Here is a 16,960-nt window from a genome sequence, read left to right on the forward strand (position 1 = left end):
TTGTAGGTGAGGAAAGTAAGACCCAGAGAAGCCAAAATGATTTGCCCAAAGTCATGTACCTAGCCACATCTGCCCCCAGGCAGCAACCAAGGTTACTGTTAAAAGAACCATGTGCCAAATTGTCCCTTTAGGCACATCCTTTCTAACTCCTAAGAGGCTGCTGGGTCAGTCAATGGTTTCACAGTACAGACACAGAGACAAAGTACAGTGTGAAAATAAGTAAGAATGGACACAACTGACCAAATTAGAGTATAGCAAACATCTCTCTGTCCATCTCGAATATAATTGTGTCTCTTGTCACTAAAAAAAGTGCCTGTTTGGCCCATATTAGGTGCTTAATAAATACTTTTTGAATGAACAAATAAAGAGAATGAGACAATGGTAAGTAACAGGGGTAAATAGAGGTTAAGTAAATAACAAAACAGTAGAGCCATAGGCACAGACAAAAGAGGAGGTGAGTGGTCTGAAAGAAGTCAGTAGAAAATGCCCATGCAAAAAAAAAAAAAAAACAATAAAATTCGGGCTGAAACTTAACTCTTCATTAAAGAGGTAAATGACAGAGGAAAAACACCACTTCAATAAAGATTTTAAGAGTATAAACAGGATTATTGAGACATGAAGATACAGAAACCATTAAATTTTATTCTTATTTTATTTTTTAAATATAATTTATTGTCAAGTTAGCTAACATCCAGTGTATACAGTGTGCTTTTGGTTTTGGAGGTAGATTCCAGTGATTCATCGCTTACATAGAACACCCAGTGCTCATCCCAACAAGTGCCCTCCTCAGTACCCATCACCCATTTTCCCTCTCCCCTGCTTGCCCCCTACCAACCCTGTTTGTTCTTTATATTTAAGAGTCTCTTACAGGTTGCCTCCCTCTCTGTTTGAAACTATTTCTTCCCCTTCCCTTCCCCTATGGTCTTCTGTTCAGTTTCTCAAATTCCACATATGAGTGAAAACACATGATATCTGTCTTTCTCTGCCTGACTTATTTAACTTAGCATAATACCCTCCAGTTCCATCCACATTGTTGCAAATGGCAAATTTCATTCTTTCTCATTGCCAAGTAGTATCCCATTGTATATATAAACCACATCTTCTTTATCCATTCATCAGGTGATAGACATTTAGGCTCTTTCCATAATTTGGCTATTGTTGATAGTGTTGCTATAAACATTGGGATACATGTGCCCCTATGAATCAGAACTCCTATATCCTTTGGATAAATTCCTAGTAGTGCTATTGCTGGGTCGTAGAGTGGTTCTATTTTTTAATGTCTTGAGAAACCTCCACACTGTTTTCCAGAGTGGCTGCACCAGTTTGATTCCCACCAACAGTGCACAAGGGTTCCCGTTTCTCCACATTCTTGCCAACATCTATTGTTTTTTAATTGACACAGGCTTCCTAAGAATCTTATCAGGAAAAAAATTTTAGTCTAATTTGTACTAATGAAAAAACCCAAAAGGAGAAAAGAAACTTAAAAAAAAATCTATTTTGACTGATTTTATTTTTTAAAAGGGGGGCCTGATCTTTCCTGCTATTACTTTGAATGAATTTATTATAGCTAATAGAATAATTCTGGATCTCTCTATATTAAGGGGATATCAGTCCTATATCTCAAGTGTTGATTGCTCTCTTCATCTTCTGGCATACTTCTGTCATCAATCTTATATGGAACAGTTTTGGGGGGGACTTTTAAGTTACAGTGATACCTCAAAGGGAGAAATTGTATTGGACCTTAATCCCACAGTATAATTTTGAGTATTTTGCTTTTAAAAATAGGTTTAAGTTATAACTGATTATATAAAACTTTAATTTTTATGATCTTCAATGGTAAGTTTTTCAAAAAGTGAATCCTAAACCTTTTCAACCTTATCTGAAAGTTCTTTTGTTTGTTTGTTTTTGTTTGAGTGTAGAACTTAGAACATTATATTTTCAGTCTGAATCAGCTGACTTCAGCCCAACTGCACTGGCTAGCACCTCCAGTATAATACTCTACAGCCACAGTGAGAATGGACATTATTCTCTTGTTCCTGATCTTAGAGGAAAAACATTCAATCTCTCACCACTAAGCGTAATGTTAACCGTAGGTTTTGTAGAGGATTCAGGAGGTTCCTTTTTACTCCTAGATTATGGAAAGTTTTTATCAGGAATGGAGATTGGATGTTACCAACTACTTTTTCTGTATTTATCAAAATGATCATACGGTTCCCTTTTGTAGTATGTTAATGTAGTTGAATGTTCACCCTTGCATTCCTACAACAATGTAGGAAGGTAGACAACTAAAATTTGTTATGAAATTTTTCCTCTATGTTCATGAGAGATATTGGTCAATAGTTTTGTTTTCTAATAATATCTTTGTCTAGTTTTGGTATCTGAGTAATACTGCCTTCAAAGAATGGGTTAGGAAGTATTGCCTCCCTGTCAATGTTCTGAAAGAGTTTGTGTGGAATTGGTATTACCTTCTTCCTTAAATATGTGGCAGAATTTATCAGTGAATTGGGCCAATTTTCTTTGTGGGAAAATTCTGAACTGCAAATTCATTTTCTTTAATACTTATAGAACTATTCCTTTGAAGACAGCTTTGAAGACAGCTTTGATTGTGTCTTTCAAAGACGGTGTCTAAGTTGTCGAATTTATTGGCATAAATTTGTTTAGAATATTGCTTATTAAATTATTTATAATACTCTCAGATTATCCTGAAAATGTCTGCAAGATCTCTAGTGATGTCACTTCTCTCATTCTTTGTTTGGAAATATGCATCTTCATCTTTTTTTCTGATCAGTCTGGGAAGAGAGTCATCAATTTTATTGATCTTCCCAAAGAACCAGCTTTTAGTTTTAGTGACTTTCTATGTTTCTGTTTTCTATTCCATTGATTTTTGCTCTGAGCTTTATTACTTCCTTTCTCCTGCTTCATTTGAATTTAATTTGCTCTTCTTTTTCTAGTTTCTTAGGTTGGAAAGTGGGGTCATTAATTTGAGACCTTTCTTCTCTTATACTATAGTAATTTTATTGTTAAAAATCTCCCTCTAGATGTTGCTTTAGCCGCATCCCCCCAATTTTGTATGCTATGTTTTCATTTTCATTTATTTTTTTTTTCAACGTTTATTTATTTTTGGGACAGAGAGAGACAGAGCATGAACGGGGGAGGGTCAGAGAGAGAGAGAGGGAGACACAGAATCGGAAACAGGCTCCAGGCTCCAGGCTCTTAGCCATCAGCCCAGAGCCTGACGCGGGGCTCGAACTCACGGACCGTGAGATCGTGACCTGGCTGAAGTCGGACGCTTAACCGACTGCGCCACCCAGGCGCCCCTAATTTTTCATTTAATTCAAAATACATTCTAACTTTCCTTTCCACTTCTTCTTTAACCCATATATTATTTAGAAGTATGTTATTTGGTTTCCAAGTATCTGGAGATTTTTCAAATATCTTTCTGTTACTGATTTCTAATTTAAATTCTCAGGAGTCAAAAAACATACTTTGTTTGAATATTTTTAAATTTATGGAAACTTGGTTTTATTATCCAGAATATGGTTTATCTTGGTAAATATTCTCCGTGCCCTTGAAAAGAGTGTGTATTGTATTCTACTGCTATTGGGTTGAGTGTTCTATAAATATCAATTAGGTCGAGTGCTATTGATCAAGTATTGTTCAAGTCTTTTACACCTTTATTGATTTTCTACCTACTTGCTCTTTTAACTGATATAGACACCATATTGACCTTATTTATTTTTTTACTTATCCTCAGACTGGTGAACACCTCATCATGAGCACCACTTGACAAATTCAACAGTGTTAGTTTAATGCCTAGACTATCAACCAAACATTTAACAGACATAGTTTGAGTATCCATTCAAATTCGGGCCCTCTACAAATCACTGGGGACACAGAAAGGAATAAGATAGTGTCTTTAACTTTAGAGGAGATTTGTCTAATAAATTTTGGGTATAAAATTTCTAGCCACAAAGATCCTGGGTGCTTCCTTTTCTGGATAAGATGTTTGCCCTGCTTTTACCTTCTGCCTATCCTTATCTCCCTGTCCCATCTGAGGCTAGAATTGCGATGTCTCATTAGTAAACTCTTGATACCAAATGTCCTCAAGGTTACCTTGTTATCAAGGTCTCTACCTGCTCCCCAATGAAGTCATATTTGGACATTTGAAATCCCTTTCAATACCTCCTTTTTTGGTAACAGCTTTATTGATATATAATTCACATATCATACAGTTCATCTACTACAGTGGTTTTTAGTATATTCACAGAGTTGTATAACCATAACCACAATCAGTTTGGAACCTTTCCACCACATCAAAAAGAAACTTCATACCCTTTAGCTATCACCCCCTACTTTCTCATCCCCCCATTCCTAAATACCACCAATCTACTTTCTGTCTCTCTATATTTGGATATTTCTGCACAGTTCATATAAAGGGAATCATAAAATATGTGGTCTGTGTGACTGACTTCTTCCACTTGGCATGTTTTCAAGGTTCATCCTTGTTGTAGCACGTATCAGTACTTCATTCCGTTTTATGGCTTGAATAGTATCCCATCATATGGATATAACATATTTTATTTATCCATTGATTCGAGTGATATACATTTAACTTGCTTCCATTTTTTATTATTATGAATTATGAACAGTAGTGTTCAGTTTTTGTTTGGATATATGTTTTCATTTTTCTTGGGATTACACATAAGAGTGGAATTGCTGGGTCAAGTGGTAACTCTTATGTTTAACTTTTTGAGAAAGTGTCAAACTATTTTCCAAAGTCTCTGCACCATTTTACATCCCCACCAACAGTGTATGGAGATTTCTCTACATTCTCATCAACCTGTTATTATCTGATCCTGTGCCTTTTAATATGAAATCCAGCCTCTTTGCCTTGAATCCTCTTTACCTATCTACTTTATTTCCCCTTGTTCTCTGGCATGTACACGAATTTTGAGAGACTCGTTTCTTTACTCCCCCCATAACACTTCATGCTTATTCCTAACTTGATCTTTGTCCATGCTATTCCCACTGTTTTTAACACCCTCCTTCTTTCTGTCCTTTGCCAATCCAAATTTCTACCATGCCTCAAGCCTGTACTGACCTCTTCAGCCCTTTTAAATTTCCATCCCTTCTGAATTTAGCTGTATTTAGAGCTGATACCCTGTAAGTTAGCTCATGAGGACTATATTACTATGTCTTATACTACTGCAGCCTAGCTCAGAACACATAGTGGATAGTCTATAAATATTTACTTGTTGACTGATTCTAACAGCACACACATCTCACCCTGTGTTTACAATAAGTTTTTAATGGAAACTTTAAGAAAATGATTTTTGATTGACTTCTTCTTCTTTCATGTTAGGATTATGGTAGAAATCTCCATCCCATGCCAATAGCAACACAAAAGGATTACAGCCAGTGGTGATCTTTGAGTCACGTTTCTGTCCAGCCTGACCAATGTAGAAGATAACAATTTAATTATAAAATGACTGTCTCTGTTCCCTTCCTTATTCATCCACTAATGCCTGGAGACTTTCACTGCAGAGAACTTAAAGACAGAGAAAAGGAGAGAGGAAGCTTGTTGCCTGGCATATTGAGAACCAAGGAATTAAACCTGAATAAGAAGGAAGTAAATTTATGCTCAATACTCCAGTTTTACTGCTGTATATATGCTTTTAAAATTATTCTTCAAATAACAGTGATGCTTTTTCAAAATATATTTAATGAGGAAATATTACTGACAAATATTTGCCATGGACATTCTAAATCATTTATATTAGAGGCAGGAGAGTGCAGCAGGAAAAGCTCATGTTTAAATCACAGCTCAAGAACTTTCTAGCTTATGACCGGCAAGTTTCTTGACTTCTATGCCTCAGTTTCTTCATCTATAAAATGAATATAATAATAGAGTGGTTGTCAGGATTAAATGAGATATTGTGTGTAAAGCTTTAGTACAATGCCTGGCACATAGGAAGTGTAAATAAGAGGTAGTTCCCTACCTCTCCACTCTTCTCATCTCCTTTTACACACATCAGAGCAAAGACAGAGTTAGCATGATTGTGGAAAGGACAGTGGAAACTGTATGACTGGGATAAAACATTTGCACTAACAAGTAATGGTAGGTACATGAAACCAAAGTATGGAAGGTTTTGGAAGCTACCTAGAGAAGTTTGAAGAATATTTCATCTGAGCCATGATAGATCCCCAGCAGGATGTGGGAAAAGAAAAGCATGACTATGGAATGGAGGTTCCAGAGTGGGTGGAAGGAATGAGGTTCTAAGTGCTGCAAGAGAAGCTCAGCTGTACAGAGCAGAAGGACTGTATGTTCCTCTCAGGGAAGAAAAGCTGTGTCAGGACAAGGATGTGTTGGGGTACAAACAAAAGGATGTACATCATTCTGTATAGGAGGAGGCCAGGTCATTCCAAGAGCATGGAGGAAAAGGAAGGAGAACTGGAGGTATAAAAAAGGAACATATCTGGGGCACTGCTCTGCAGACAGTTTTAAAAGCTCAGTAAAAATGGAGGAAAAAATATAGGATGGATGACCATCAAGGAAGCCTCAGAACACAGGTAGCATGAATCCTCAGTAGGATTCATTCTCCATCTTTTTGGAGGATAGCTCAGCAGTTCTGACTGCAGAACAGAAGAACAGATAGCAGGAAGGGAAGGACACCCCCTCTTCCCCCATAGGTCTGGGCAAAAGTCAAGGCAGCCAGAGTCTGCCAGGGTAGCAGTGAGGACACTAAAGCAGTAAATTGCATACAGAAGGTTAGGTGAGGCACCCAGGGTGGTATGTTTGTGTGCATACATGGTCTGCCATTGACTCTGTCCCCAAACTTGTCCCAGAGCTGTTTATGAGCAAATTCAGGTGACTCCTTTTCCCTATTTAATTTTACTTACAATAAATGTTTATTTGAAAGTAAAGTGAATACAGATATATAGGTTTAAAAAGCAGTGTCATCTCTGGAATGGGTAGAATATTAAAGATGCCCTGAAGGGGCCTAGCTAAGTCACCTAGTTTGTCATGAATATTAACCTGGATAATAGGTGCAAGGCCTCAGTAAAGCTATCCATTAGACAGACTCAACCCAAACTTTTCCCCAGTGTCAGATTAGATGTTGGTTTTTTAGGGGTAATGATAAAAATAATGATAAAAGGGAGAGGTGCCTCTAGATGTACCTCAGGGACCATGAAGCCACAGAACAGAGAGAAGAGTCCATACCAGAGTTTGCAGAGATTCCGCAACCTCTCTGGACCAGCCCTCTCATTACAAAGGTGAGGAAACATGCTCAGAGCTGGAGGAGGGTGATAAATCGCGGTGACTTGTGAGGTGCAGTAGAAGCAAGAACACTTATATTCACAGGCTGGACCATGTGTTATTCTCTCTTGATGCCTTGGGACCCCTGGCACATCCCACATGAAGGGGCTTAGTGTTCACTGTCTCCTCCTGACCCATGTCAGGGGCACATAGGAAGCAAAGCCAGGTGCCTAACAATACTACAATAGAGCATAGCCATTAAGAGCGCAGGCTTTGCACCACTTGCTAACTGTGTAACCCTAAACAAGATACTTCTGTTCCTATGCCTCACTTTCCCCATCAGTAAAATGGGGGTGATAGTACTATTTGTTGTAAGGATAAGATTAGATAATAAATATAAGGCATTTAGCATTTGCGCCTAAAATGTAGTAAAATGACCAATAAAGTTTAACAATTATTATCACTACTTTTTTATACAAGAGTTATATGACATATAAAACCCTGCGAAGATTAAGGGATTGGCCATGACTGTTACAACAGTGATGGTGAGGGCTCCACCGACAGCCTCATTTCTTTCTTCCTTCCACTCACCCCACTCCGTGATTTTTGGCAGCAAGACACTTTCACAGAGGCAGCAGCATAAAGAAAGATGGAGCAGATCTTAAAAGTACTTCATACCTCCACTCCTTCCCCAAAACCCATCTCAGAAGACACCAGGAATGGCTCTGGGTTACAAACCCTGCCCTTCCTGGGGCACCACCAGTTGATGATGTACCTGAAGAAGACTTGATTTGGCCAGGGGCCATGGTGAGATGTGCCCAGTCTACTTTCCTGACTTCAAGAAGGTGTTTTCGCCCCAGTTACAATTTGAGTATCAAGTAAAGCCTGTGGCTTACCAGGGCTACTGCTAACACATACAATTACCTTAGTGTAAATTAGAAAAAGGTGCCTCTTCCTAAAGTTATGTTCCTTCCACTTTGTTAGAACAAAGATAGTTTACTGTCCTCATGCAGTACATAACATACTTAAACATATGTGGTAGCCCTGTGGCTTGTACTCAAAGTCTCTGTTCCTCTTTAGGTCCTGAAGCACCTACGGCACCTAAACTTTACCAACAATATGGGGGAGCAGGTGACTTTCGATGAATGTGGGGACCTGGTGGGGAACTATTCCATCATCAACTGGCACCTCTCTCCAGAGGATGGCTCCATAGTGTTTAAAGAAGTCGGATATTACAACGTCTATGCCAAGAAAGGAGAAAGGCTCTTCATCAATGAGGAGAAAATCCTGTGGAGTGGATTCTCCAGAGAGGTATGTGCTGTCCGTCAGAACCACAGATGCCTCCACCACAGGCAGGAAACTGTGCTAGACTTCGGAAGGGCCTTAGGCTTCGCCACTGGACTTGCAAAATGATGAGACCACTTTCCTCAACTCACTAACTCTTGTTAGCTCTTGTCACATAGCTCTAATGCCAAGGTTCTGCATGAAATCCATGAGTGTTTAGTATACAGATGATAATCCTCAGAAAATTCTTATTCTTTACAAATCTGATCCTTTGGCTAAATGGCTAATAGTTTCCTTGACTAAAACTTTCCCCAACCAGAGTGAAATATTTAAGCAAACAGAAATATCACTCAAGGTACGGTCTGGACAATTCACACAGAGGTAGTTCCCTGTTATCCATATAGCTCCGGGCTGACCTATAAATCAAAAGGACAATTTCTTAGAAAATCAAATGGGTTGGTAACTTGGGAAAGATAACATCTCTGAGGGTACTGTGTTACTATAGTTGAAAGTACTAATGTCCTTCACTAGTTCTTTTCCTTTCTTTTCCTTCCCAAGGTCCCAAGAATCTTAGCAATCATCAGGTCCAATACTGTCATTTATATCCCTCTTTCATTAGAAAATAATGCCAATTATTTTCTCTTCAAGTTTTCTAAAAAATCCTCGTCAAAGCAGTTATTTTTCTGATATAGTAAAAAATTTCCTTTATTGCTTTCCATGTGTTTAACTTTGTAAGATGTCTCCAAGTCAAGCATGCAGGTGGGGAGAGAAGGGAAGAGTCTTATTAAAGAGACATTTTGAGGGGTGCCTCGGTGGCTCAGTTGGTTAAGCGTCTGATTTCGGCTCAGGTCATGATCTTGTGGTCCTTGAGTTTGAGCCCTGCATCATGCTCTGTGCTGACAGCTCAGAGCCTGGAGCCTGCTTCAGATTCTGTGTCTCCCTCTCTCTCTGCACCTCCCCTGCTTGCACTCCATTTCTCTCTCTAAATAAATAAATAAATAAATAAATAAATAAATAAATATTTAAAAAAATTTTTTTAAAAGAAACATTTTGGAAATAGTATGCACCCTTCTGTGTTACTTGACATGATCATATGGAATGAGAAGAAGAGCTTCTGAAACAATAAAGCAATAAATTGGACAAAACTGTCAAAAACAACCATTTAAGGATCTGGCAATCAACCAAAGCAAACAAAAGCTGAAGTGCCTTTTTAAGAAAAACTAATGAAACTTGAGTAAGAAAAGTCTGTGGCAGTCTGAGGCTGCTCCCCAATTATTTCTAATAATTTGGTTGCTGATTCTTTTAAGTTTTCTACGTGGACAATCATATCATCTGTAAATAACAAGTTTTACTGAGTTCTTTCCAATATTTATGCCCTTATTTTTCTTGTCTTATCCCACTAGCTATGAACTCTGCAATGTTTAATAATAGTGGTTATAGTGGGCATTCTTGTTTTAAAAGAAATGCTTTTATTTTTTCATGTAGAATGATGTTTACCTAAGAAGTTTTTATATTGCCCTTTTTAAGTTAAAGATATTTCTTCCTATCTCCCTTTTTCAGGTAAGTTTTTAATTGCTATTTTGTGTTGAATTTCATCAAATGCTTTTTCTTTATCTACTGATGATCATGATTTTTCTCCATTAATTTATTAATGCAGTGGATTTTATATATATAGATGCAGTATAGATTTTCTAGTACTGAACTTGTTTGCATTCTTGGCACAAACCTAACATGATCATGCTACATATTCTTTCCTATGTCCTTTGAGTTTGTTAATTGTTTTAGTGTTTTCATCTATATTCAAGTGATAAAAAGTAGCTGTACTCTTCTCAGGTCCTTTCAGATTCCTTACACTTTGCGTATACCTCCAGGACTTCTATATATTTTTGCTTCCAACAGAACTCACCACACTTTTTCAGAAAACTACCAGCGAGCTAATAGAACCCACTTTGCCCACAGGGCTCAGAAAGGCAGAAGAGTCTACAAATTTATATTTCCCTAAAAAGATCCTTAACAATGAGTGGTGTGGAAGTACAAAAACCCTGGCTCCCTTTTCCTTAGGTCAGCACAGCTCTAAGGAATAACTTACAGTCCAGAGTTCCCCTATGGGATCAGGCAGAAGCTACCCTCTGAGGGACTTTGCTCAAGATCATACCCTTGCTGTCTTCTTCCCTTCTGTGTCTGACTTGCTCCATTCTCTTCCTGGTTTCTTGGGAGAACTTTCCTTGCAAACACTTGTAGACAAATCCACAACTCAGGTCTGCTTCTGAAGACAACTTAAAGTAGTGAGATGGGCCTGTAACTTTTTTTTCTTTTTCATACTGTTCTCATCTGGTTTTCAATCAGAGTTATACTGGCCTTTATATAAGAATGAGTTAGAAAATGTTCCCCTTCCCCCCCCCCCCCCAATCTCTGGTAGAGTTCACATAAGATTAGATTCATCTGTCCCTTGAAAGTTTAGTGTTGTTTTTTTTTTAAAGAAAGAATGTTTAATGTCATTTGCCTGTGATAAACAGAGAATGGTGGTCATCTCAGGTATGAATATATAGTAGGGAAGGAAGCAAGGGGTTAGAGGAAAGCATACAGTTAAGTGCAGGTTACTGTTCTAGTCCTAGCTTTTGTTTTGGGGTAGTCATTAAAAATGACTGGCTAAAAGTGATTGAAATATGAACAAGTAATGATGGGAAAACAAGGATTATGATTAATCAAATTCCATGCACCTGAAGTCCACTAATGAAATAAATAAATAAAATCTATGTTATCTGAAATTAATATCACTATTGCAGATTTCTTTTGGGTAGTAGTTGCCTGACATATTTTTCTGATCCATTTACTTTTGGCTCCTCTATGCCTGTCCTGCCTGCCTTGCTGAGTGGTTCAAGGATCTCAGAAGTCACCCTATAAAGCCTAAAATAAAGTTGCAGGAATTGCAATTCACTGCAAAGTTCAGAGTCCCATTTTCTAAACAAATTTCCTCTCATCTCAGCATCTCCCTTTGTGATTATCCCTCTATATGTATGTAGACCTGTGTCCCTGCATCTTTTAGCTTGCCTTAAACTCTTGTTTCCATGGAAAGCAAACAGATGTCCCATTCTGGGACTTGGAGGGAATGGAATGGGGGGTTATTTAAGGAGGATTTCGTCACTGTGTAGAGTGGCAACAATTAATCTTCCCAGACTCCCATGGATGTGTGCGTGTGTGTGTGTGTGTGTGTGTGTGTGCGCGCGCACACCTGCAGGCACTTGCCCAAGGACACCTCTCCCTTTCTTTTTTTTTCCCACCTCCCTTTCATTGATAATAAGAACAAGGATCTCTGGGGCTTCCTCTGTCTGGAATGAGTCTGAAGTCTGTTGTACTGGTCCTTGTGCACAAACTCCTCTTCCGTGCTTGTGTCAAAAGGGGAGACTGATCCCAGAGCTGCAGCCCTTCACTTTTGCGCTCTCGGTTCTCTAGGTACCTTTCTCCAACTGCAGTCGAGACTGCCTGGCAGGGACCAGGAAAGGAATCATTGAGGGGGAGCCCACCTGCTGCTTTGAGTGTGTGGAATGTCCTGATGGGGAGTACAGTGATGAAACAGGTAAAGGAGCATGCCCTCCTGCAGTGCTCAGTTCACTTTGGAGCACTGGGGTCAGCCAAGTCCCTGGAAGGGGTAGGCTGAGGAGGTACTTCACACAATTTCTCATTTAACAAGGTATGTCTGAGAGTCACGTTGGGCTGGGCATTGAGGGGGATAGAAAAGAAATATTGGATGCCTTGTAATACCATAAAAGGTTACACATCTTTCGTTTTACTTTGATGCCACTCTCCAATATTATATCCCTTTTCTTACAGCTCAGTAGCCCTAAATAGACAAAGTTCTGTCTGTTCCACACTACACAATTAATAGGCCATGATATATTGCCTGCTGGGTGCCTGGCATTGTATTTGCTGTCTTACTTACGTTTTTCCTGTACTTCAGTTTCTTCATCTACAAAGTGGGAATAATAATAAACCTATTTTACAGAGTTGGGGGAATTAAATGAGTTAATACTGTTATAGCACATGCTAAGTTCTAGATAAATGTTAAGTAAAAACCTTAACTGGCATTTGGAGATGCTTTATACATATTAACTATAATTGTTATTATTACTGTTATTATCTCATTTCATCCTTACCACAATAATGGGATTATTGCTTTCTTTGCATAGATGATTGAAACTGAGGCTCAGAGAGGTTAAGGAGCCTGACCAAACAGCTAGTAAACAGAAGAGCCAGGATTCCCATCCATATCTCTGACTGAAAGCCCAAGTTCCTTTAACTCCCCAAAACTGCAGGGTGTTTGGGACATAGTAGGGCCTTAATAAATGTCTACTGACTGAATGCGTCTGCAGCCTCCCTCATTGGAAAGCCATGAATGTGGAGTGAGGAAGGCACAGGTCGTTTGTGTGGGATATTCTGCCTTGATCTAAGAGGAAGTCTGCTCTGACATGTCCACAAAGTCCATCCATATATCCAAAATGAATCAGGCTGAGTGTGAATACTGTGAGAAGTTGGTAAACTATGCTAGATTCCTGGTATGTAGGCAGCCAGCCACCTGCCCAGCAAGATTGATCATTCTCTGCTAAAGACCATCAGCAAGTAGTGCTAATAGGGGTAGCACCACCCCCCACCATATACAAAGGAAAAAAATAACAGAACTATTAAAAATACATGAAATTAAATAAGTATGTTACTAAACATAAGTCAGAGTTCGATCATTTCACCAAAAAAGAAAGTTTAAAGTGACAGCATCCAATAATCTGTATACCCTTACCAACACGTTTACACTCACAGGTCTTAGTCTATGCCCCACAGTGACTAACTCTTCCCTGAAACATTTTACAGATGCAAGTGCCTGTGACAAGTGCCCCGATGACTTCTGGTCCAATGAGAACCACACTTCTTGCATTGCCAAGGAGATTGAGTTTCTGTCCTGGACGGAGCCCTTTGGGATTGCACTCACTCTCTTTGCTGTGCTGGGCATTTTCCTGACAGCCTTCGTGCTGGGTGTCTTCCTCAAGTTCCGTAACACACCCATTGTCAAGGCTACCAATCGAGAGCTCTCCTACCTCCTCCTCTTCTCCTTGCTCTGCTGCTTCTCCAGCTCCCTGTTCTTCATTGGTGAGCCCCAGGACTGGACATGCCGCCTGCGCCAGCCAGCCTTTGGCATCAGCTTCGTGCTCTGCATATCATGCATCCTAGTGAAAACCAACCGTGTCCTCCTGGTGTTTGAGGCCAAGATCCCCACGAGCTTCCACCGCAAGTGGTGGGGGCTCAACCTGCAGTTCCTGCTGGTCTTCCTCTGCACCTTCATGCAGATTGTCATCTGTGTGATCTGGCTCTACACTGCACCACCCTCAAGCTACCGCAACCACGAGCTGGAGGATGAGATCATCTTTATCACATGCCACGAGGGCTCACTAATGGCCCTGGGCTTCTTAATTGGCTACACCTGCCTACTGGCTGCCATCTGCTTCTTCTTTGCCTTCAAGTCCCGGAAGCTGCCAGAGAATTTCAATGAAGCCAAGTTCATCACCTTCAGCATGCTCATCTTCTTCATCGTCTGGATCTCCTTCATCCCAGCCTACGCCAGCACCTATGGCAAGTTTGTCTCTGCCGTGGAAGTGATCGCCATCCTGGCAGCCAGCTTTGGCTTGCTGGCCTGCATCTTCTTCAACAAGGTCTACATCATCCTCTTCAAGCCATCACGTAACACCATCGAGGAGGTGCGCTGCAGCACTGCTGCCCATGCTTTCAAAGTAGCAGCCCGGGCCACACTGCGCCGCAGCAACGTCTCTCGCAAGCGGTCCAGCAGCCTTGGGGGCTCCACGGGATCCACACCCTCTTCCTCCATCAGCAGTAAGAGCAACAGTGAAGACCCCTTCCCACAGCCCGAGAGGCAAAAGCAGCAGCAGCCACTGGCCCTGACCCAACAAGAGCAGCAGCCCCAGCCACAGCAGCCCTCGTCCCTACAGCAGCAGCCACAGCCACAGCCACAGCCCAGATGCAAGCAGAAAGTCATCTTCGGCAGTGGCACAGTCACCTTCTCACTGAGCTTTGATGAGCCTCAGAAGAGTGCCATGGCTCACAGGAATTCTATGCACCAGAACTCCCTGGAGGCCCAGAAAAGCAATGAGACCCTCACCAGACACCAGGCATTACTCCCACTACAGTGTGGGGAGACAGACTCAGAACTGAGTGCCCAGGAGAGAGGCCTTCAAGGGCCTGTAGACGGGGACTTCCGACCAGAGATGGAGGACCCTGAAGAGATGTCCCCAGCACTTGTAGTGTCCAGTTCACAAAGCTTTGTCATCAGTGGTGGTGGCAGCACTGTCACAGAAAATATACTGCATTCATAAAATGGAAGAAGGTGGCCAGTCCAGGGAGGATCCAGAGAGGATTCCTGGGATCATGTTCTCTGACAGGGATGAGGAATCGCCCCAGACTCCTTTCCCCTGTGTGTGGAAGGAGGAATAAGACACGCCAAACACCTCAAATTTAGTTGCACTGCTTTAAATAACAGTGAATTGACTAATGTTTCCTCTAAAATTGAAAAGAAAAAAAAAAAAAAAAAAGAACCATGTCCTTCTGTGGTTGGATATGTCAGAGTGTTGAGATCACCATAGTCAGATTTGCTGTTCATGTCTCTTCCTCTGTTCTCATCCTCCATTCTATCCCATCCAACTGCCCAGATATAAAACCAAGACTTTAGTAACCCACCTATTCCCTTCTTTTTTTCTTAACACCGAAATGCCTGCCCTGAACATTGCAGACAGCCTGGCCCAGACACAAAAGTGTGCAGAGTGAAAAAAGTTCAGACTGGCCACCACTAGAGTTAAGAGTCTGAAAAACAGAACATCATCAGTGCTTCCCAGCATCTTGACAATGGGAAGAGAACTTCAAGTGTTCAAGAGCATAAGGTGAACATGTCCCCTCCTATTTATGAAAACCATAAGATATTTGGTCTCCTACTTGCTGCTGCTATCATGTGACATCTAGAAGGTTAGCATCCCTCCTACACCAACATGTCTGGTGGAGAATGTCATAGTGATGCCATGTTTAGATTCCAGGATCACAAGAATCACCTCAAATTGTTGGGAAGGAACTGCATGAATCCAATGAGCTGTATCTGTAATTAATATTGCTATATGTAGCTTTATCTCTAAGAAAATGCTTCTGTTATACTAATGTTATAATAGTTCATGGACAATATAAACTGAAAAAATGTCAGTCTGGTTAATATAAGGCAGTATTATTGAGCTCCTTGCCTATCCTTGCCTACCCCACCACCCTCACCTCCATGAGCTAAGCCCAAGTAAGCCCCAGGGATCCATAAGTTCCCCCAATCCCTGTCCCCAAAGCTTCCCGAAGCCAGATCCACAGCTGACTCTGTGGAAAACAAGCTCCCAGTCATTAGCCCCTACCAGTTGCTGGGGTAAGAAAGTGTCCCATGAGAGCTCTCACAGGACATTAGCCTGGCACTCTCCCTGCCAAATGCCATACCTAAAATCCCTCCAGCAGTGGGAATCTGCCCATAGGTGGTTAAAGTGATTGAATGGCATGTTTCTGAGCATTCAGGCTCTGGAGACAGAGAGACCTGGGTTCAAGCCAGTCACTTACAAGTTGGGTGACCACAGGCAGGGAACCTTAACTTCACTAAGCCCCAGCTTCTTTGTCTCTAAAATAGAGGTAATAATCATTCTTTCCCCTCAGAGCGCTTATGTGAATTAAATGAGATGATGTATGTAAAGTACTTTAGCATGGTGCCTAGCATATAGTAAGCATTCAATAAATATTAGTTAATATTATTACTGATATTGTAATTATTTTTTTCACTTCATTAAAATATAAAACAAACTTTGTTTACCATTCAGATTTTAATGACAAGCCCAATGATGACACAAACTTTCTTCATAATAACCCCCAAGAACTCTGATCAGCCCTAGTAACACTTGCTCATGGCAACAAACCCAGAAAGTCAATCAGACACCCCCAGAGGCCCCCATGCTCTGCCTCTATGATCACAACGTCAAGAGAAGAATGTCACCGGTCTGGCAGTAGTTTCTCAGATCACTCTAAATTCTGCTCTTAAGCCAAAGCCAAAATATAGCAATTAAATCTGAGAATGTTGGACTCAACATCATTATCTTCATTTATATGTTGCAGCACAACTCTCAGCACAGATTCAGGAGTGTAAAACGTGAACTTTATTTTTCTCTAACAACTTAGTTTCTATCTCAAATTCCTATTCAGCCTAGTGACAGAAATTTCCACCTTAGTCAAACTGGGGTTTTCTCAGGAACTTCAGAGTTTTCTGAATTGGTTCAGATTTCTGGGCATCAGTTCAGAGGTTTCTTCCTTACCCCTTCCATGACAGTTTTAGTGTAAAGGGAGGTGGGG

The 16,960-nt window shown here is 40.5% G+C and overlaps 1 protein-coding gene across 4 annotated transcripts in view; it reads left to right on the forward strand.

The window, feature by feature from the left end:
- CASR (calcium sensing receptor) overlaps nt 1-16,368 on the forward strand; it is a 79,203-nt gene extending 62,835 nt beyond the window's left edge. For all 4 annotated transcript variants that reach the window (XM_045502239.1, XM_045502240.1, XM_045502241.1 and 1 more), the window contains 3 exons: nt 8,339-8,569; nt 11,996-12,119; nt 13,406-16,368. In XM_045502239.1, the coding sequence (XP_045358195.1) occupies nt 8,339-8,569; nt 11,996-12,119; nt 13,406-14,919 (1,869 nt within the window). In that variant the 3' untranslated portion in view covers nt 14,920-16,368. The remainder of the gene's footprint in view (nt 1-8,338; nt 8,570-11,995; nt 12,120-13,405) is intronic.
- The last annotated feature ends 592 nt before the right edge of the window (nt 16,369-16,960 follow it).

Source organism: Leopardus geoffroyi, chromosome C2 (genome assembly GCF_018350155.1).
Source record: "Leopardus geoffroyi isolate Oge1 chromosome C2, O.geoffroyi_Oge1_pat1.0, whole genome shotgun sequence".
Classification (NCBI taxonomy): Eukaryota; Metazoa; Chordata; class Mammalia; order Carnivora; family Felidae; genus Leopardus; species Leopardus geoffroyi.